Raw genomic sequence first — 23,682 nt, 5'->3', positions numbered from 1 at the left:
AGCATAATATGCCCAAAATGTTGCTTTTTTTCCTTCCACCTTCAATATTAAAATGGCTACACAAAAATTCACCAATTTTGATGTTTTTTTTTTAAATGCATGCTGATATGACAGCTGTCAAAATACAATCTAGCAAAATTGTTTCGAATGAAATTAAAGACAACTAAATGCTACTAGAGCCATCTTATGGAAAACATCGAACGAACTTTTTGGCCAACCCAATAAAATAAAATAAACAAAGGGGATAAAGAGCCAATAAGCGCATAAAAAGATGCTCAACACGACTAATCATCAGGGAAATGCAAATGAAACCACAGCGAGATACACTTCACGCCCACGAGGATGGCTGTAATTTTAAAAATGGACGATCACACATACTGGCAAGGATGTGGAGCAACTGGAACCCTAAGGCACTGCTGCTGCGAATGTGAGACAGTGCAGCTGTTGTGGAAAAGAGTTTGGCGGTTCCTCAAAAAGCTAAACATAGAGTCACCCTTTGACCCTCCATTTCTTCCAGGTGTGCGCCCAACAGAATGGAAAACAGCATTCACACAAAAACGTGCACATGAGGGTTCACAGCAGCATTATTCAAATGGCCAAAAACTGAAACAACCCAAAAGTCCATCAGCTGATGACAGATGGACAAAACGTGGTCCATGCCCACGATGGAACGTTACTCAGCTATAAGAAGGAGTGACAGCTGCCAGACTTGGATAAACCTTGAAAACATCATGCAGCGTGAAAGAAGCCATACAGGAAGGACCACACATGGATTCCATCTAAATGAAACACTCAAAATAGGAAGATGGGGCTTCCCTGGTGGTGCAGTGGTTGAGAGTCTGCCTGCCGATGCAGGGGACACGGGTTCGTGCCCCGGTCCAAGAAGATCCCACATGCCGCAGAGTGGCTGGGCCCGTGAGCCACGGCCGCTGAGCCTGCGCGTCCGGAGCCTGTGCTCCGCAACGGGAGAGCCCACAACAGTGAGAGACCCGCGTACCGCAAAAAAAGAAAGAAAAAAAAAATCCGCCTGTCAATGCAGGGGACACAGGTTCAAGCCTTGGTCTGGGAAGATCCCACATGCTGTGGAGCAACGAAGCCTATGCGCCACAATTACTGAACCTGTGCTCTAGAGCCCACGAGCCACAACTACTGAACCCACGTGCCACAACTACTGAAACCCGCATGCCTAGAGCCTGTGCTCCGCAACGAGAAGCCACCGCAATGAGAAGCCCTCGCACCACAACGAAGAGTAGCCCCGGCTCACCGCAACTAGAGAAAGCCCGCACACAGCAACAAAGACGCAATGCAGCCAAAAACAAAAATAAAATACATTTATAAACAAACAAAACAGGCAGATCCACAGAAGCAGAAAGTGAAACAGCGACGGCCGAGCTCTGGGAGAGGGACATGAGAAAGTGTGGGGTGTCTTGCTGGGGTGATGGCAATGTTCTAGAATTAGACCATGGAGATGGTTGCACAAGCACAGTGAATATACTAAAAACCAACAAAGCATTCATTTGAAAATGGTAAATTTTGTCATGTGAATTACCTGTTATTAAATATATTCTTACTCTAAGAAAAAAAAATCAGGGTAAGCACTGAGGACCCAGGGCTGTGCGTCCTGAGCTTTGCAGGGCCACTGGGCTGCTCTCTCCACTGGCTGGGGGAGGACTCTACCCCTACGTGAGGGAGGGTGAGACTGAGCGCTGCTGCACCCCTGCCTCCCAAGGCTGACTTCTCTCCGCTCTGCTGACCTCCATGCAGAGAGCCATGCATGGCCGCCCGGCCAGCCCAGCCCAGTGCACTGCCAGCAGGGAGGTGACGGGAAGCTGGGCCAACGCACACGAGACCGCAACAAAGGTCAGCACACGCAGGGCAACGCACCTTAAAGCCGCCTCCAACTTCTCCGAGGACGTTTTCCACGGGCACCCTGGTGTTCTCAAAGTGGACCTCGCAGGCTGGAACACATGACATCCAGGACCTCAGCTGAGGGGGACGAAGCGCTCTACCCCTGACCCCCACTCGAGGGACGCGGTTCATTCACTCACTCGCTCATTCATTCAGACCCTCCACAGTCCGAGCTAAGGGACCCAAGAGGCTGAGCCTCGTGAGGACCACAGGGCAGCTCCAGGTGGGCCGAGAGCCACTTACAGGATACCAGCCTCGAGTGAACTGAGTGCCGACTGGGCTTAGGTGGGGAGGAGGGAGAAGGGAGGAAGGAGGAGTCCCAGGCTGGAAAGATAGGGGTCTGCTGTACTGCAACACTGACCCAGGACCCCCAGCACCACCTCGCTCCAAGGCTGAGCGCCACAAGGTGGTGACGACCTCACCTTGAAGTCATCACTGCCTGATGTGTGGAGAGATTTTGCCAAATGCTCGGGTGGAAACAAAACTACTTAAGTCTCATGTTACCTTGATATTTGATACCTTTTTATCAAGATAAAATCTCACCTTGTCTCTTTCTCTCTCATACACACACATGCATGCACGTGCCACTCACTGTTGGAGCCTCGGATGCCTAACTTATCCTCAGGTTTCCCGCTGGTGATTCCACCAAAGTCTCTCTCTACTATGAACGCTGTGACCTTGTCCTTTACTGAGCCATTAGAATCAACAACCTCTGTCTTTGCAAACACAGTAAAAACACTGGCCAGTCCTCCATTGGTGATCCAGACCTGAGGAAAGAAAGCAAAAGGGCTCCAGAGAAAACCAAACTACTACAAACTGGCCACCCTCAGCACCAGCTGCCCATCACAGCTCAGGCCAGAACGGGCTCAACCCAGCATCCCCAGAGCATGGATTTCCCCAGCAGACACAGGTGGCCCTGCATGTGTGTCAGTGCGTGTGTCAAGTAGCTCTGGCTCAGCATGAAACAGCTGGGGGTGGGAGGGAGGCAGAAAGGAGTGAGGGAAAGTGGGAAGGGGAGGGGGAGGAGGGGAGGGGAGGAGGGGAGGGGAGGGGAGGGGGAGGGGAGGGGAGGGGAGGGGGAGGGGAGGGGAGGGGAGGGGAGGGGAGGGGGAGGGGAGGGGAGGGGAGGGGGAGGGTGGGGGGAGGGGAGGGGGAGGGGAGGGGAGGGGAGGGGGAGGGTGGGGGGAGGGGAGGGGGAGGGGAGGGGAGGGGAGGGGAGGGGAGGGGGAGGGGAGGGGAGGGAGGGAGGGGAGGGGAGGGGGAGGGGAGGGGAGGGGGAGGGGAGGGGAGGGAGGGGAGGGGGAGGGGAGGGGAGGGAGGGGAGGGGGAGGGGAGGGAGGGGAGGGGAGGGGGAGGGGAGGGGGGGGAGGGGAGGGGGAGGGGAGGGAGGGGAGGGGGAGGGGGAGGGGGAGAGGAGGGGAGGGGAGGACGAGAGGGGACAGGGAGGGGGAGGGGAGGAGGAGAGGGGACGGGGAGGGGGAACAGACTTCTCAACAAACTGCTCCATGTAGAACTTATTTGGATCTTAATTCAAGCAACTTGTTTGTAAAAAGTAAGTACGAGACAATCAGGGAAGTTTGAACGTTAAGCAGATAGTAAGAAACGATCAAGGTTTAAGTGTACGCCGTGACTTTCTCAGGCCCGTCCTGCAGAGATGCACTGAGCTCGTCATGGCTGCCATCCAGGGCTGCAGCGTGACGGAGGAAGCACCGAAGCCAGGAGACGGGGGTGGACGTTCACGACACTAAACTTTTGTGTTTCAAAATCCGTGTAATAAAAAGTTAAAAGAATGGACACACAAGAGCAGCTCAGGGAGGTGGGCAGCACTACGGAGGCCTGCGGGCTCAGGAGCCAGGACACCTTGGTTCCCATCCTGCCACTAAGCAGATGGTATGGTGGCGGGTCATGTAACCTCTCTGAGCCACCGTTTCTTCTTCCAAAAAAGGAGGCGCATCACCCGAGGATGACGGTTAAGGGGTGATGTGCCTGCCCTTTATGATCCCTGGAGCATGGGAAGTGGTCAGTGCGTGGTGGTGAAGGTCAGGACGGAGACCCTGACACAGCCACGGAGGCCACGCAGCTGTACCTTGGAGCCATTGAGGACGTAGTGTTTCTTATCTTCACTTAACGTGGCCCTGGTCCGGATGGAGGCAGCATCGCTCCCACTGCGGCGGAAGAAATACGCGGTTGAGGGGTAACGCTGGAGACAAGGCCCCACGGAAAACAAAGTGCCAGCTAATAGACATATTCAGCTTTGCAGCCACAGACAATCTGTAGACAGACGGGCATGTTCCAGCAAACTTCATCTATGAAAACAGGTGGCGAGGTGGGTTTGGCCAACCCCGCTCTGTCACATCGGGTGAGAAGGCGGCAGCGACAACGTTTGGGAGGTCTAAACACGGAAATGCCGGCTCACGCGGGCTCTAACCTCCCGCGAGGCGAGCGCAGGGGACCCAGGTCCCCAGGTGGGGAAGCAGGACGGAAAGGGGCTGGATAACGGACTTGCCCTCATGGCGGCTGTGAGACTCGGGACTCATCACCCCATCTCACTGAACCTCAGTTCACAGCCTGTAAAGTGGGCACAATACCACCCGCCCTTTATACTCTGAAAGTCGCTGTGAAGCCTGAATGCATTACTGTATATAAGGAGGGTTGCAAAGCACAAAGAAATTACAGGTGCTGTCAGCCATGTTATCTCATTTGTAAAGGTCACCAGGAAAGAGAAGTAAGGTAGAGGTAAGGGAGCATGAAGAGAATGGGTGAGAAAAGCTGTGGACTCAACTCCCGGGAAGTCTTCAGGGAGGGAAGATGCCAGCCACCCCTCTTCAGTAAAAAGAAAAGCCCCTGGACCCTGAAGCTGTGAGTGACATGCAGGGCTGACCTGGCTGGCTCCGTCAGGCAGAAGGCGGCCACGTGCTCCCCGGAAGCCAGCTTGGGCAGGTACCTGGCCTTCTGCTCCTCGCTGCCGGCCAAGATGATGCCCTGGCAACACACACGGGCTGCTTTCAGCGGTGGCAAGAGAGAAGTGTGTGAAACGTGCTTGCAGAACACAGCCCCTTCTGGAACACGCTTCCTTCACGCAAGAGCTGGCAGCCGCAGTAAAAACTGGAGAGCTGTTGGAGGGTCTGGGGAGCTGGGCTGCCAGGGAGACCCCAAAGTGCACAGTCCAGGGTGGCCTGGCACAGCTCCAGGAAGGGCCTCAGTCTTTCTGGCAATTCCTCCACTTCCCGGCAGGGTGGCCAGAGCCGGGTGGCTGGAGCCACAGCTGGTGCTTGGGCAGCGCTTGCACTCAGCCCCCTCGGTTTCTACACTGAACAAGAACCACCCAAGGAATGAGCTGTGGGCCCCTAGACCTGCCCTGAAAGACTCCAAGCAGCGGAGTAGGAGGACAGGTGCCAACAGCAGGGGGGACACGCTCAGGCCCCGAGGGAGCCAATCAAGAGGTGGGGTCACCTCCAGCCCGTGGTGAAGGCAGGCTCCACGGAGGCAGTGGCATCTGGCCTGGGCCTGGAAGGATGGGTCAGAGGCGATGGGGCAGGAGGAGGTTTCAAAAGGAAGGACAGGGCCACCGAAGGGCACTGAGCACGGTACAGCGAGGCTGCAGGACAGCGGGCCTTCCTCCGAGACGCTGAGCCGGCCGCCCCCTCGCCACTGCGGAAACCCAGACCCCTGACCTTGAGGCCGATGGCCTGGTGTGCTGCCAGCGTCACGGCGATGGAGCAATCCAGGCTGATGATCTCCCCCAGCCGCGCGTACATGGTGTTGGAGAGGCCCAGGCCACCTAGGGCAGAAACAGGCCAGCTTCACTTACGCTCCAGCCCCAAATTCCTCCCAGGAAAGGCAAGTGGCTTTATAAAGTCAGCTCCCCATTTTTTAAAAATCACAACACAGAATGGTACAAAGGAAACAGAAATTACCCATGAACTTGTCACTCACAGCATTTTTGTGCACATCCTTTCAGACTTCTTCCAGGCATATAAGCATATACAGGTGTATATTTTAATATAAAAATGTCATATTTAACACAAAAACATATAAACACCTAAACATACATAAAGTTACTTGAAATGCTGTGAATACCTCCTATCACAGATCTTGGGCTTCACAGACGTGAACCCCATTCCGAAACCCACCCCCAGCATCTCGTGGCCTCCAGGAAAGGTCTCTCTGCCTGGGATACTGGCATCCGGGGTTGGGTCCTTCTGTCGCAGGAGTGCCCCGTGTGCTGTAGGACGTGGGGTGGCATCCTTGACCTCTGCCCACTAGAAGTTCCCCCTCCTCCACAGTTCTGACAACATAAATGTCTCTAGACATGTCTCTTGCCCCAGGGTCGGGGGGCAAAGTCACCCTCGGAAGGAGTCAGTGTTCTAGGAGCAAAAAGAGAAAACACTAAAAACGCAGACTCCGCTGAACTTGGGTATTCTGCATTTTATCTTCAACTTCCGGCGGTGGTGGGGTGGCCTTGTGTGCACCTTACAAATGACTACCCGAGGCCTAAGGTCGCGCGCGGCCCAACTGCAGGGGGCGCCTTCCACACAAGGGGAGGGCCGAGTCCCTGCAGGGGTGCGCAGCGTCCCCTGCGCTCAGCGGGGACCCAGGGAAGGCCACCCATCACCATGCCGCTTTCAATCAAAATGCTTGTGCTCCTACTTGTTTGACATGCTGAAGTCAGTGTTGCTTCTTTTAAAAAAAAAAAGCTGTGTATTTTTTTTCCCCATGAAAGTATCAGAAAAATCATGGGGGGAGGACAATCAATGGGGACAGATGACAGGTGGGTGGAGACTGCTTGACGGGGGGAGGGGCTGAGGGGCCGGAAAGACCCGGGGGGTACCCAGGGAACTGGGGGCGGAAACCAGGCTGCCGGTGGAAAGGCCTCTTTTCCAGGATGGCGGTTTCCAACCAGCCTTCAGAACACTCCAGGACTGGGAACAATTCCCGAAAATGTTTTGGGCATGAACATAAGGTTGCTGTCGCCTTAATTTCCCCAGGAAGGATTTAAAAAAAGGAAAGACAATGAAATAGTCCCAAATGTGACCACTGTTATCTCATGAAAGAGCATTTTCACACCCAAGAAGGGGACATAAAACAGGAATAAGGGATGGATTTGTGCAATCACATACACACACACACACACACACCACACACACACGTGCTGGCATAAAACACAGAGAGATGCAAAAAGACATATTCCAATCTCACACAAAAATTGTCTGGAGGAAAACTTAACTGCTGCTTCTCCTCAGTCAAGAAGTCGTTTCTTAATGATTCTGAAGGGGAAGCATACAATCACCACCCTGGCTGTGTCTGCCAGCTTTCCTCCACTATCTGTTTTCTCCAAACACTTATTTTTCTCAGCTCATGACACCAACTGCCGCTCTGTGGCTCAACCCCACCTGGTCTCTATTCTAATATTCGACGTGGCCCCCACCGTACGGCAGACAGTTCCTCGGGGCCTGTGAGTTACCGACAAGTGACACCAACAGGTCTCCAGGTGTGGGGAGAGCTCAGTCCCCGGTCCCCAGAGGCTGCAGGTGTAGCTCCCCCCAAGAGGCCTGTGCTGCATCCCGCCACCAGAGGGAGCAGCAACAGCAATTATTTCACGTTTTCTGCACAGATTGGAACTCCTTCCATACATTTGGAAACGCGGTGACAGGGATTTCATAGGATGACGAGCAGGAGACGTCCTTTAACAGCTTAATACACTGCGACAGACACACATATAAACGAAGATTTAGCCTGATTAAAATATACCTCTCAATTAAGGAAATCAGGCATCAAACTCGTTTGTTCTATATTTTCACATTTTCTCTCAGACTGCAGCAGCTGCAGGATAGGTCCCAGTGGGACTTCCTGCACAGGCAGCGAGGGCCCCCACCCTTGGCTGTGGGGTGGGGTGTGCGGGGGGCACAGGTCTCACTGAGATAAACCCGGCAGAGGCAGAACGTCGAGGACAGCTCCCGCGTCCGGGCCTCGCCGTGCAGGCCTAACCCACGGCCTGGCTGGGAGAACGTACCCGGGTGTCACACGCCACCTACAGCTCTCGGGTCCAAAGCACTGACCCTGTGCTCATGAAGCCGGAAGCCGCCTCAGCCTGGGCTCGGCGGGAGGGCTCAGAGAGCAGGGGGTGCAGGGTGAAGGCCACACGTCTTCGTCAAAAGATCCCGAGAGTGAAAATACAGGGACGTGCGTCCGTGCCAGTGCTTGCGAGGGACTGTGTTTTGTCCCTGCTCCTCCCTCACACACTCCGTGCCTGTCCCCTCGCTCCCACAGAACTGAGAGGACCACCGCTACATCAGGCAGGAGACACACAAGCTGCACGACGGGCTCAGTCTAACAGGGCACAGCCACCAGGCGGGGATCCTGGGGGGAAGGCAGGGCCTTCCACTGTAAACCTCCAAGAGCAACGAGCATGGCCCAGAGGACAACGGGCCTGCTCGCAAGCTCCCGAGACCAGGGCTCCACCTCCCCGAGGCGGCCCGCGCCCCACAGCCGTGCACCCACCCCTTTGGCCGCTGGGCCCTGGACCCTGGGCGCGCAGCGCGTGGCCTTCCCTACACACAAAAGCACTTGCGGGCCTGGGGCAGCTCCTCTGCCAGAGAGACCACAGGGCTTCACAGTGGAGACCACGCTGCACCAGCCCGAGCTGGCCGGAGGTGATACCCACCCCTCCTCCCCCACCCAAGGGACCCAGAGAGCACAGACATCCTGCAGGGTCCCTCCTCACCTCCGAGGAGGAAGGCAGGGAACTGGATAGCTCTTCCTGCTGAAAAGCCTCTTGGGCCACACACTCACCAGCCAGCCACCCTGGATTTAACCCACAAAGGGACGTTTTACAGACTGACCTTGGACTTCGTGCATTTTCAAAGGCCACCCTTCTGGAACAGAACCCTTTTTTGGACAAATACGGAGGGTTTTCTTAAAAGCCAAACTGGTTGGGTGGTGGTTTCCTTTACTTACCGTATTCTTCTGGGACTTGCATCCCAAAAAGCCCCAGGCTCTTCAGTTTCTCTAAAGTTTCATTTGGGATTTTTCCCTCTCGGTCGATTTTTTGAGAGTCCACTGCCAAGAGGAAATATTTTGATTAAACGAAATATAACCTATGTTTACACAAATAGAAGTAAACAGAACAACTGTTCTATGTTATACAATCCCAGCGTCAGAAACTTCAGACCTGGAAATGGTCTAGCCATGGTTATTCAGCATGTGTTCAATTTTACCTTATTCGCCCAGGAAGAATTGCATTTCAGAAAATTACCACTACCAGGTAATGTTCTGTTTCTTGATCTGGGTGTATTCATTGCGTAAAACTGCAGAAACTATACATTTATGAGGCCTAAACTTTTCTGCAGGCATTTATTACTAAACTTGAATTTTTGTTTTATCACCTGTACCTTCTAGAAAATTAGACAATAAGCACACAGCTGCCAGCACTGCCCTAAAACGTTTGGCTACGTGGCCAGACTCCAGGCAGCTTCTGGACCCAGCTCCACCGGTGTTCAGAACCACACCCTTTCCCCAGAGTCCACAGGTTCCTGAGAACAGGTCAGTCTGTTTACCACCTACACACACAATCATCACAGCAAAACTCAACCATCACTGTGTTAGGTCTGCAGCTGCACACTTTTATAAGAATCAAGTAAAAGCGTTTTCATCAACTGCCAACAAATTAAACTTCATCACTATTATAAATCATAAAAACAACCACAATCACGCTTATAAATTTTTATACATATGGGTCACTAATGAGAAATATAGGTTCCCCAAATGGAGTCCAAACCCCTGGTTTTTTTGTTGTTTTTTTTTGCGGTACGCGGGCCTCTCACTGTTGTGGCCTCTCCCGTTGCGGAGCACAGGCTCCGGACGCGCAGGCTCAGTGGTCATGGCTCACGGGCCCAGTCGCTCCGCGGCATGTGGGATCTTCCCGGACCGGGGCACGAACCCGTGTCCCCTGCATCGGCAGGCGGACTCTCAACCACGGCGCCACCAGGGAAGCCCCAAACCCCTCATCTTTTACTTTTACAATTCTACTGACATATGTAATTGGCACACAATAAACTGCACATATTTAGAATAATTTTTTGAGTTCTGACATCTGTTCACCCATGAAACCATTCGCACAATCAACAAAAGCATTTCCTTTTCCACCGAAATTTCCTCATGTCCCTCTGTGATCAATCCTTCCCTCCACCTCCATCTCCAGGCAACCACTAATCTTTTCGGCTACAGATTGGTTTGCATTTTTTGAGTTTTTATATAAATGGAATCACAAGGTATTTTTTTTTGATCTGGCCTAATTTGGCCTAATGATTTTGAAGTTCATCCATATTGTTGCAAGTATAAATACTTCATTCCTTTTTATTTTTCACTACCTACTGGTATGGGTATAAAATTGTTTATCTATTCACCCCTTGAAGGACATTTGGTTGGTTCCCAGTTTTTGGCCCTTAGAAATAAAGATCCTGTGAACATTCAAATTCAAGTTTTGGTGCAACTACATGTTTTCATTTCACTTTGGAGCGCAGTGGCTGGGCTGTATGGTAGGGTATGTTCAACTCTGAAGAAACTGCCAGGATCTGGGAAGACTTCCTTCCCGCAAGATGGAGATACAGGGACTGGATTTATCTCGCTACCTTAGAATACAGGATATTAGATACGAGGAGGAAGAGTCATGTGTTACTAGTAGCAAAGAATCAGTCCGAGACCATGCATTCTCAACAGGGCAACATCACCCCCAAGGGGGTGAAAACGGTTCTGGAGGAAGGGGAGCAAAAAAATATTTTTTTATGTATAAAGCACAGTAACACGTATAATACATAAACAGATAATAATATAGTTGTGGCATTAAAATTTCACAGAGGGATGTGATTAGGGTAAAAAGATGTCTAAAAAGGCTCTGGGGGAAGAGAGAGCAGTAAAAAAAAAAGTTGAAAACAGTGCCCTACAGGCTTCCTCTGCTCCTTCTAATGACACTTAAAGGCACGTCTCGAATGGATCAAACTATTCCAAGTAACTTAATCGAGCCCTGGAGCAAAGCTTAAGACCATACCACACACACACACACACACACACACACACACACACACACACACACACACACACACACACACACACACACACACACACACACACACACCCCACCAAGAATGTAAACTCCACAATGACTGGCATCCAAGAGAAAACCACCACCAGGCACATGAAGAAGCAGGAAAATATGAGTGATAATGAGAAGAAAATCAATCAACTGAACATGACCTAGAAGTAACAAAGGTGCCAGTGGACAAGGGTATCACATGAGTTATTACAGGGGCTTCCCGGGTGGCGCAGTGGTTGAGAGTCCACCTGCCAATGCAGGGGACACGGGTTCATGCCCCGGTCCGGGAAGATCCCACATGCCGCGGAGCACCTAAGCCCGTGCGCCACAACTACTGAGCCTGCATGCCACAATTACTGAAGCCCGCGTGCCTAGAGCCCGTGCTCCACAGCAAGAGAAGCCACCGCAATGAGAAGCCTGCACACCACAACGAAGAGTAGCCCCCACTCGCTGCAACTAGAGAAAGTCCATATGCAGCAACGAAGACCCAACACAGCCAAAAATAAATAAATTTATTTTAAAAAAAGAGTTATTATAACCAAATGCTCAAAAACGTAGACGAAAATATGAGCATATTAAGGAGAGACATGGAAAAATAAAAAGACACAAATCAAATTTCCAGAGATGAAACAATGCTTAAGATGAAAAACACTGGATCGGATTAACAGCAGACCAAATACCAGGGGGAAAAGAAGATTAGTGAACATAAGACATAATAATAAAAGCTATACAAAATAAAAAAGACAAAAAAACAACAACAGAGCGTCAGTGAGTCATGGGACAACCTCAAGCAAATATATATATCTTTATATATGTATATCTTTTTTATAGATACGTATGCTTTATATATATATATAAAATCTCCAAAGGAGAGCAGGGAGGAAGGAGTGTGGGAATGTGGTATGGTTGGTGATAAAACAATGTTTAAAGAAATAATGACCAAAATTTACCAAAGTTGATAAACACACAGATCCAAGAAGTTCAAAGGACCCTGAGAAAAATGTGAAGAAAACTACACTAATATCAGTTTCTCTAAAACCACTTAAAAGCAGCCAGATACGAAGAAACACACATGAAAAGAACCGAAGATAATATGGTAGCAGACATCTCATCAGAAACAATGCTAAAACAGAAGAGACCGCTAAAAGAAAAATGCTGTCAACACAGAAATCTTTTCTGATGAAACAGACTTTCCAGATACATAAAAGCTGTAGATACTCACCCCTGCAAAGCTGCACCACAAGAAAACTGAAAAGAAGTCCCTCCCACAGAAGAATGATGGTACCAAGAGGAAGTCAATACATAAAATGGTAAATTTTATTCCATGTACATTTTATGACAGACAGAAAGAAAGAAAGAAAGAAAGGAAGGAAGGAAGGAAGGAAGGAAGGAAGGAAGGAAGGAAGGAAGGAAGGAAGGAAGGAAATAAAGTATTGTAGGGTTTATAAAGAATGTAGAAATAAAATGTATGAAACAGAACGTGGGCTGGGAAAGCAGAAGTGTAAGGTTCTTACACCATACATGAAGTGGTATAATATTAGCCGAAAGCAGATTTTGATACATAGTATATGTTTACATACTATAAATTCTAAAGCAACCACTCATAAAACACAAGAGGCATAACCAATAAAACAAGCAAAAAGATAAAATGGAATCATAAAAAATACTCCATTAATCCAAAAAGAGCAGGAGAAGAGGGAAAAAGATCAAAGATAATATGGGACAAATAAACAGCTAGATGCTAACGTTAAACCCAACTACATATGTATCAATAATTACATTAAAATAATCATATATCAAAAACCAATTAAAAGGCACAGAGTGGGGGAGGGTGAAATGGGTAAAGGAGATCAAGCGTATGGTGATAGATGGAAACTGAAGTTTTGGTGGTATGGCATAATATACACAGAAATAGGAATATAGTGTTGTACACAGGAAACTTACAATGTTACAGACCAACATTACCTCGATAAAAAAAAAATTTAAAAAAGGAGGGCTTCCCTGATGGCACAATGGTTAAGAATCTGCCTGCCAATGTAGGGGACACGGGTTCGAGCCCTGGTCCGGGAATATCCTACATGCTGTGGAGCAATGAAGCCCATGTGCTACAACTACTGAGCCTGTGCTCTACAGCCCATGAGCCACAACTACTGAGCCCACGTGCCACAACTACTGAAGCGCACGTGCCTAGAGCCCATGCTCCACAACAAGAGAAGCCACCGCAATGAGAAGCCCGCGCACCACAACGAAGAGTAGCCCCTGCTCACTGCAACTAGAGAAAGCCCGCACCCAGCAACGAAGACCCAACGCGGCCAAAAATAAAAAAATTAAATTTATTAAAAAAAGAAAAAAGGAAGAAAGACTGTCAAATTGGATTAAAAAAACAATATTCAACTACGCTGCCCATAAGAAATCACTTTTTCATTTTTATTTTAAACTTTTATTTTCACATAATTTTAGATTTAAAGAAAAGTCACAAAAATAGTATAGGGTTCCCGTATACTCTTCATCCAACTTCTCCTAACAGAAGCTAATAGAACCATGGGGAAACTATCAAAATTAAGAAATGGACATTCATACAATATTACTAAGTTACAGAATTAATTTGAATTTCATCAGTTTGTCCATTAATAGCCTATTTCTTTCCTGGGATCCAATCCAGGATCCCAACTGTATTTAGCTGTCATGTCCCCTTAACATCCTCCGGAGTGAATCCAACAATACAAAAAAGGATAATATATCACAACCAAGGGGGACTATCCTGGGAATGTAAGTGTCGTTCAGTGTTCAAAACCCAATGTAATTTACTACGTCAACAGAATAAACAGTAAAAAAAACATAATCATCTTCACAGATGCAAAAAAACACTGGACACAATTTGATAAAATTTATGATGAAAACACGCGACAAACCAGAAATAAAGGGAAACTTCCTTAACCTGGTACAGGGCACTCCAAAAAAATGTACAGCTAACTCATACTTAATGGTAAAAGACAATGTTTTCTCCCTAAAATCAGGCACAAGGCAAGGAAGTTGGCTCTGACCACTCCTATTCAACATACTAGAGATGTTAGCCATTGAATTATACAAAGAAAAGAAAGGGAAACCAGGCTGGAAATGAAGACATGAAACTGCCCTCATCACCAACCACGTGACTGTCTATGTACTAAACCCTCTGGGATCGATCAAAAAAGTTGCAAGAGCTAATAGATGAGCTTAAGAAGGCTGCAGGATACAAGGTCAATATACAAAAACCAACTGTACTCACTGAAGAGGCTTCATTAAGGGAACAACTAAACACATGAAAAAATGTTCAACATCATCGGGCATCAGGGAAATGCAAATTAAAACCACAATGAGGCAACACTCCACATCCAACAGAATGGCCAAAATTCTTACAAGTTTTTTTTTAAAACAAAACCAGTGACAACACCAAATCCTGGCAAAAAAAAGGCACAGAAACTGGATCACATACACTGCTACTGGGAACGTAAAACGGTACAGCCAACACTTTGAAAATAATTAAACACAGAACTACCTCAGGACCCAACAACTGCACTCCTGGGCATTTATCCCAGAGAAAAGAAAATATGTTCACACAAAGCTTGTACACAAATGTACACAGAAGTTTTATTCGTAAGAGCCTCAAAACTGGAAACCACCAAGATGCACTTCAACGTCAGAATAGTCAACAAATTGTGTTAACCCGTAACATGGAAAACTACCGAACAATAAAAAAGAACAAACCACTGATACACGGCAACTTACAGGAGAATTATGCTGAGTAAAAAAGGCCAATCCCAAAGTTTATATACTGTATGGTTCCATTAATATAACATTTTGAAATAACAAAATTATAAAAATGGAGAAGAGACTAGTGGTTCCCAGAAGCTGGGGAGGAGAGGGCAAGAAGGGGCTATGTCTATAAAAGGAACGCATGAGGGATTCTTGTGATGTAACTGTTCTGTACCATGATTGTGGTGCTTGTCACATGAATCTATATATATGACAAAATTACATAAGTACATACACAGTCAGTAAACGTACAACTGGCAAAATCTGAATAAGGTTGATGTCAATTTCCTGGTTGTGATTAACATTCTGTGGTTATGCAAGACGTATTCCATAAAGCTATGTATTGGGGGAAACTGATTGGGTGAAGGGTATAACTGATCTCTGAATTATTTCTTACAACTGCATGTGAATCTACAATTATCTCAAACTAAAGTTTTTTTAAAGCAAATAATGTCATCATGAAATGTTATCATATTACATACATATTAAATTTAATGGGTATAACCCTGAGGTTGAATTAAGAAATCCCCAAGAAAACACCCACATCTGCTGAAGTTCAACTAAAATTGATTTTCAACAACAAAAACTATGACACAATGGGTGACATTTTTCTTTCATCTCGTTTAGTTCCTAAATCTCCTTTAAACACGTGTGAATTTCTTTTATTAATGAAATAAAATATAGATTATGAAGAAAAATTTCAGAAATAGAAACAAGTATATACAGAAAAAAGTGAACTTCCATACCACTGTAAAAATAATGTGTAAAAAATCAACTGTATTTCTATATACAAACAGCAAACAATCAGAAATTGGAATTTTAAAAAATACCATTTATGATAATGTCAAAGAATTTTAAATACTTATGGATACATTTTACAAACCATCAAAAAAACATTATCAGTTGAGAAACCATCAGAAACTTTTGTCAAAATTTGTCCAAGGTTGGGATTTCCCTGGAGGTGCAGTGGTTAAGAATCCGCCTGCCAATGCAGGGGATATGGGTTTGACCCCTGGTCCGGGAAGATCCCACATGCCACGGAGCAACTAAGCCTGTGTGCCACAACTACTGAGCCTGCGCTCTAGAGCCCACGTGCCACAACTACTGAAACCCACGCGCTGCAACTACTGAAGCCCACGTGCTCTAGGGCCTGCATGCGGCAACTACTGAAGCCTATGCTCTGCAACAAGTGAAACCACCACAATGAGAAGCCTACGCACTGCAATGAAGAGGAGCCCCTGCTCACCGCAACTAGAGAAAGCCTGCACACAGCAACGAAGACCCAATGCAGCCAAAAAAATAAAAAGGAAAAAAAATGTCCAAGGTCTATACACTGACCATGACACACAAAATGCAGCTGAGAGAATTATATAAGAATCAAATAAATGGGGAGATATCCCATGATCGTGCATTTGAAAATTCAGTATTGTTAAAATCTCAATTCTCCCTCAAACTGATTTACAGATTTATTGTAACCCCAATCATAACACACAAAGGCCTTTTTGTTGAAGCTGAAAAGCTGATTCCAGAATTTATAAGCAAATGCAAAGGACCTAGAGGAGCCAAACAACTTCAGAAAAGAACAAGGCTGCAGGACTAACACTTCTTGCTTTCAAGCCTATTACAAAGCTCAGTAAAGAAGGCAACATAATATTTGCATCAAAATAGACAAACAGAACAGAGGATTCAGAAACAGACCCTCACATAAATGATTGATTTTTTCCATTTTTTTATATTGTGGCAAAATACACATAAAATTTACTATCTTAGCCAGTTTTAAGTGTGCAATTCAGTAGTATTACGTACATTTACATTATTGTGCAACCATCACCACCACCCATCTCCAGAACTCGTTTCACGGTTCAAAACAGTTAACTCTGCCCTCATTACACAATAACTCCCCATTCCTCCTCCCCCCCACTCCCTGGCAACCACCATTCTATTACTTTGTTTCTATGGATTTGACTGCTCTCAGTATCAATGCTTCATACAAGTGAAATCAATCAGTATTTGTCCTTTTCTGACCAGCTTATTTCACTTAGCATAATGTCCTCAAGGTTCATGTTGTAGCATTGGTCCAAATTCCCCTCCTTATAAAGGTTAAATAATATTCCATTGTATGCATATACATTTTATTTACCCATTTATCTGTTAACCTGGTTGTGTCTTTGGATCTAAACTGAATCTCTTGTAGACAAGATATAGCTGGATTATTTTTTAAATCTGGCAACTTCTGACTTCTGATGGAAGAGTTTAATCTATTTAAAGTAATTAGTGATAAGGAAAGACTTCCGTCATTTTGTTATTTATATAGCTTTTTTCTCCATCTTTTTTTTTTGCATTACTGTCTTCTTTTTACTTGATTTTTTTGCAGTGAAACATTTCAATTCCTCTCTCATTTGCTTTCATGTATATTCTTTAGGTATTTTCTTTGTAGTTACCATGGGGATCACATTGAACATCTCAAAGCTGTAACACTCTCATGTGAATCTACACCAGCTTAACTTCAATAACGTATTAAAATTCTGTTCCTTTAAAGGCTCCAAATCCACCCTTTTCTTTTATTGTTGTTGTCACAAAATTACATCTTTATGCACCATGTCCAAAAACATAAATAATTGTTTCAAACAATTTTTAGTCTCTTAAATTATTACAGAGAACAAAATGTAGAGTTACAAAGTTACAGTGATACTGGCTTTTAGACTGTTTTTCTAAAAAATATATTAGACTCTTAAATCAAGTAGAAAACAAAAGCTACAGTTATAAACCATTGTTACAATAATACTAGGTTTTATACCTGCCCATGTATTTACCTTCAATGAGATCTTTATTTCTTTACATGGACTTGAGTTACTGTCTAGTGTCCTGAGCATTTCTTGTAGGGCAGAGCCAGTGGTAACAAACTCCCTCAGCTTTTATCTGGGAACGTCTTAATTTCTTCCTTACTTTTAAAGGACAGTTTGCCAGATATAGCATTCTTGGTTGAGAATGTTTTCCTTTTAGCACTTTGAATATATTGGCCCACTGCTTTCTGGCCTCCAAAATTTCTGATGAGAAATCTACTGAAAATCTTATTGAGGATTCCTTGTCTGTTGCTTCTCTCTTACAGCTCTCAAGACTCTTTTGGTCTTTGTCTTCTGACAGTGTGATTATATAACGTGTCTTGGTGTAGGTCTCTATGATTCATCCTATTTGGAGTTTGCTTAGCTTCTTGTATGTTTATATTCACGTCTCACGAAATTTGAGAAGTTTTCAACCAATGTTTCTTCAAATAATCTCTCTTCTCTTTCTGGGACTCCCACAATATGTATGCATTTAACAGTGTTCCACAGGTCCCTCAAGTTCACTTTTCTTCAATCTTTTTTTTTTTCCTGTGCTTCAGGCTTGATTATTTTCCATTATCCTATCAGCAAGTTCACTGATTCTTCTGCCTTCTCAAATCTATCTTTGAATCTCTCTAGTGAACTCTTCCTTTCAGTCACTGTGCTTTTCAGCTCCCAAATGTCATTTTTGCTTTTTAGCTTTACTACCTCTTTACTGATATTTCCATTCTGTTCACACATTCTTCACTTCCTGCATGTCTTGCTAGTTAAGCATCTTTAAGATGGCTATTTTTAAGTCTTTGTCTAGTAGGTCCTCCATCAGGTGTTTTACAGGAAGAGTTTTTTGTTGGTTCTTTTTTTTTTTTTCCTTTGAATGGGTCATACTTTTCTGCTCTGCTTTTGCTGAAAACTGGACATGTGAATTAATAATGTGGTAACTCTGGAAATCAGATTTTCCCTCTTCCCAGGGTTTGCTCCTTTTTCTTTTTTGGCCGTGCCGTGTGCCACGTGGGATCTCAGTTCTCTGACCAGGGATCAAACCTGCGCCCCCTGCAGTGGAAGCACAGAGTCTTAACCACTGGTCCACCAGGGAAATCCCCAGGGTTTGCTCTTTTTTCCTTAATCGAAACATATGTGACATATAACACTGTCTAAGTTCAAGGTGTACAACATGTTGATTTGATACATTCATATACTGCAATAGGATTGCCACCATAGCCTTAGCTAATACCTCTACTACATCACACAATTATCATTTCTTTTTGAGGCGGTAATAATTAAGATCTATTCTGTCAGCACATTTGATATTTATAGTACAGTGGTGTTGTCTATAATCACAATAATGTACATTAGGTCTCCAGGACTCACTTATCTACTAGTTCCAAGTGTATACCCTTAAACAACACCTCTCCAATTCCCCCATTCCCCAGCCCCTAGTAATCCCATATTCAACTGTTTTAGGAGTTCAGTTTTAGATTCCACATATAAGTGATTATCACAATACTTGTCTTTCTCTGACTTATTACACTAACCATAGTATCCTCAAGGTCCATCCGTGTCGTTGCAAATGGCAAGACTTCCTTTCTCATAGATGAATAATATTCTATTTTACTTACATATATCTTGGTATCTTACATCTTTTTTATCCATTCAACAACTGGAGAACACTTAGGTTGTTTCCATACCTTGGCTACTGTGAATAATGTTGCAATAAACATGGGAGTGCATATTATCTCTTTGGGTGTTTTCATTTTTAAAAACTAATTAATTAATTTATTTATTTATTTTTGGCTGAATTGGTCTTCGTTGCTTCACACAGACTTTCTCTAGTTGTGGCAAGTGGAAGCTACTCTTTGTTGCGGTGCATGGGCTTCTCACTGTGGTGGCTTCTCTCGTTGTGGAGCACGGGCTCTAGGCACATGGGCTTCAGTAGTTGCGGCACACAGGCTCAGCAGTTGTGGTGCACGGGCTTAGTTGCTCCACGGCATGTGGGATCTTCCTGGACCAGGGATTGAACCCGTGTCGCCTGCACTGGCAGGTGGATTCCTAACCACTGCACCATCAGGGAAGTCCCAGTGTTTTCATTTCTTTTGGGTATATACCAAGAAGTGAATTACTGGATATGGTAGTTTGATATTAATTTTTAAAGGAGCCTCCACACTGTTTTCCATAGTGGCTGACAAATTTACAATCCCACCAACAGTGCACAAGGGTTCCATTTTGCCACATCTTTATCAACATTTGTTATCTGTGGTCTTTTTGATGATAGTCATTCTAACAGGTGAGAGGCGTTATCTCATTGTGGTTTTGATTTGCATTTTCCTGTTTAGTGATATTGAGCACTTTTTTCATGTATCTGTTGGACATTTGTGTGTCTTCCCTAGAAAAATGTCTATTTAGTTCCTCTGCCCATCTTTTAAACTTTTTTTTTGTTTTTGCTATTGAGTTGCATGAGTTCTTTATATATTTTGGATATTAGTCCCCTATCCAATATACGCTTTGCAAATATTTTCTCCCATTTCTTAGGATGCCTTTTCATTTTGTTGATTATTTCCTTTGCTGTGCAGAAGATTTTAGGTTTGATATTCCACATGTTGATTTCTATTTTTGTTGTTTGTGCTTTTGGGTTTTGTTTTGATTTTTAATTGTTGTAGGCTTTGTCTATGCCAAGGATCAGCCTGAGGTGTAAACTTAAGGTCTTTTCAGGTCTTTCCTGAGCCTGTCCCTTTCCCAGTTCATTTGCTGCCCATATATGCATTTGCTTTAGAAGGTCCTAGTATTCCATCTGGCTCCTGAAAAAACAAAAAGAGGGACTTCCCTGGCGGTCCAGTAGTTAAGACTCCACCCACCCACTGCAGGGGGCACAGGTTTGATCCTTGGTTGGGAAACTAAGATCCCACATGCCACACGGCCAAAAAAAAAAAAAAAACGCAAAAAGAAAATGAAGAGGAAAAAAGGCACTAGCCCTTTAAATCCCTTAGAAGTGACTTCTGCCAGAGGGGGAGGGGCTTGCGACACTGTAAGAAGCTGCAACACCATGGCCTCTGCCTCTTTGTCTGCACCTCTGATTAGAAGCAGCAATCAGCAACCAGCACAGATCCCTAATACTTGATGCACAGGGTCCGTTTTGCCCACTCTGGCTCCCACAAGCTGTGTACAGGCTGCTCCAGGAACAAGTGCATAGCAGCTTGCTTTGGGTCTGGGGGTGGGTAGCTGCTTCTGTGCTCAGAGCTGAAACTGACTGAAATTAACCACATTTTTGTCCAGGCACCCTGCCCCCCAATCCAGACTCCAGAGCTCCTCAACAGTTACAACAGACAGATTCTGCCAGTGCAACTGTTGTCTGGGGGGGAGACAGATTCCTGCTGCTACATACTCTGCCATCTTCCGGGAATCTTATGGTCAACTGGTTTTTGACAGAAGTATCAAAGTCAGTTAAATAGGGAAAGGATCATCCTTTCAATAAATGTTGCTACAACGACTGGATAGCCACATGCAAAAAAGAAATCCTCAAATGTTACCTCACATCATGAACAAAATTATCTGGGAATGGATCATAAATCTAAACGTTAACAGATAAAAATATAAACATTCTAAAAGAAGATATAAATGAAAATCACCATGACGAATGATCAAGGGATCGATCCAAGAAGAAGATATAACAATTGTAAACATTTATGCACCCAACACAGGAGCACCTCAATACATAAGGCAAATACTAACAGCCATAAAACGGGAAATCGACAGTAACACATTCATAGTAGGGGACTTTAACACCTCACTCTCAAATGGACAGATCATTCAAAATGAAAATAAATAAGGAAACACAAGCTTTAAATGATACATTAAACAAGATGGACTTGATATTTATAGGACATTCCATCCAAAAACAACAGAATACACATTTTTCTCAAGTGCTCATGGAACATTCTCCAGGATAGATCATATCTTGGGTCACAAATCAAGCCTTGGTAAATTTAAGAAAAGTGAAATTGTATCAAGTATCTTTTCCGACCACAATGCTATGAGACTAGGTATCAATTACAGGAAAAGATCTGTAAAAAATACAAACACATGGAGGCTAAACAATACACTACTTAATAACGAAGTGATCACTGAAGAAATCAGAGAGGAAATCAAAAAATACCTAGAAACAAATGACAATGGAGACACAGCGACCCAAAACCTATGGGATGCAGCAAAAGCAGTTCTAAGAGGGAAGTTTATAGCAATACAATCCTAGCTTAAGAAACAGGAAACATCTCAAATAAACAACCTAACCTTGCACCTAAAGCAATTAGAGAAAGAAGAACCAAAAAACCCCAAAGTTAGCAGAAGGAAACAAATCATAAAGATCAGATCAGAAATAAATGAAAAAGAAATGAAGGAAACGATAGCAAAGATCAATAAAACTAAAAGCTGGTTCTTTGAGACGATAAACAAAATTGATAAACCATTAGCCAGACTCATCAAGAAAAAAAGGGAGAAGACTCAAATCAATAGAATTAGAAATGAAAAAGGAGAAGTAACAACTGACACTGCAGAAATACAAAAGATCATGAGAGATTACTACAAGCAACTCTATGCCAAGAAAATGGACAACCGGGAAGAAATGGACAAATTCTTAGAAATGCACAACCTGCCAAGACAGAACCAGGAAGAAATAGAAAATATGAACAGACCAATCACAAGCACTGAAATTGAAACTGTGATTAAAAATCCTCCAACAAACAAAAGCCCAGGACCAGATGGCTTCACAGGCAAATTCTATCAAACTTTTAGAGAAGAGCTAACACCTATCCTTCTCAAACTCTTCCAAAATACAGCAGAGGGAGGAACACTCCCAAACTCATTCTATGAGGCCACTATCACCCTGATACCAAACCAGACAAAGATGTCACAAAGAAAGAAAACTACAGGCCAATATCACTGATGAACATAGATGAAAAAAATCCTCAACAACATACTAGCAAACAGAATCCAACAGCACATTAAAAGGCTCATACACCATGATCAAGTGGGGTTTATTCCAGGAATGCAAGGATTCTTCAATATACGCAAATCAATCAACGTGATATAACATATTAACAAACTGAAGGAGAAAAACCACATGATCATCTCAATACATGCAGAGAAAGCTTTCAACAAAATTCAATACCCATTTATGATAAAAAACCCTGCAGAAAGTAGGCATAGAGGGAACTTTCCTGAACATAATAAAGGCCATATAGGACAAACCCACAGCCAACATCATCCTCAATGGTGAAAAACTGAAACCATTTCCACTAAGATCAGGAACAAGACAAGGTTGCCCACTCACACCACTATTATTCAACATAGTTTTGGAAGTTTTAGCCACAGCAATCAGAGAAGAAAAAGAAATAAAAGGAATCCAAATAGGAAAAGAAGAAGTAAAGCTGTCACTGTTTGCAGATGACATGATACCATACATAGAGAATCCCAAAGATGCTACCAGAAAACTACTAGAGCTAATCAATGAATTTGGTAAAATTGCAGGATACAAAATTAATGCACAGAAATCTCTGGCATTCCTATACACTAATGATGAAAAATCTGGAAGTGAAATTAAGAAAACACTCCCATTTACCACTGCAACAAAAAGAATAAAATATCTAGGAATAAACCTACCTAAGGAGACAAAAGACCTGTATGCAGAAAATTATAAGACACTGATGAAAGAAATTAAAGATGATACAAATAGATGGAGAGGTATACCATGTTCTTGGATTGGAAGAATCAACACTGTGAAAATGACTCTACTACCCAAAGCAATCTACAGATTCAATGCAATCCCTATCAAACTACCACTGGCATTTTTCACAGAACTAGAACAAAAAATCTTAAAATTTGTACGGAGACACAAAAGACCCCGAATAGCCAAAGCAATCTTGAGAACGAAAAATGGAGCTGGAGAAATCAGGCTCCCTGACTTCAAACTATACTACAAAGCTACAGTAATCAAGAAAGTATGGTACTGGCACAAAAACAAAAATAGATCAATGGAACAGGATAGAAAGCCCAGAGATAAACCCACGCACATATGGT

At 44.7% G+C, this 23,682-nt stretch overlaps 1 protein-coding gene across 4 annotated transcripts in view; it reads right to left on the bottom strand.

Annotated features, from left to right (window-relative positions):
* ACAD9 (acyl-CoA dehydrogenase family member 9) overlaps window positions 1-23,682 on the bottom strand; it is a 61,565-nt gene that overhangs the window by 18,238 nt on the left and 19,645 nt on the right. For 3 of the 4 annotated variants that reach the window (XM_089919802.1, XM_089919800.1, XM_022562599.3), the window contains exons 3-8: window positions 8,866-8,967; window positions 5,583-5,689; window positions 4,790-4,890; window positions 3,995-4,073; window positions 2,501-2,675; window positions 1,885-1,958 (exon numbers count right to left, since the gene is read on the bottom strand). In XM_089919802.1, the coding sequence (XP_089775928.1) occupies window positions 1,885-1,958; window positions 2,501-2,675; window positions 3,995-4,073; window positions 4,790-4,890; window positions 5,583-5,689; window positions 8,866-8,887 (558 nt within the window). In that variant the 5' untranslated portion in view covers window positions 8,888-8,967. Of the gene's footprint in view, window positions 1-1,884; window positions 1,959-2,500; window positions 2,676-3,994; window positions 4,074-4,789; window positions 4,891-5,582; window positions 5,690-6,041; window positions 6,276-8,865; window positions 8,968-23,682 lie in introns of those variants that run through there. The other variant, XM_089919801.1, reaches the window with a different exon arrangement.

This window comes from Delphinapterus leucas, chromosome 10 (genome assembly GCF_059928025.1).
Source record: "Delphinapterus leucas isolate spDelLeu-1000000601 "Yukka" chromosome 10, BTC_Dleu_Yukka2, whole genome shotgun sequence".
Classification (NCBI taxonomy): domain Eukaryota; kingdom Metazoa; phylum Chordata; class Mammalia; order Artiodactyla; family Monodontidae; genus Delphinapterus; species Delphinapterus leucas.
Note: the sequence above shows the minus strand (reverse complement) of the source record. Positions and strands in the feature narration are given on the sequence as shown.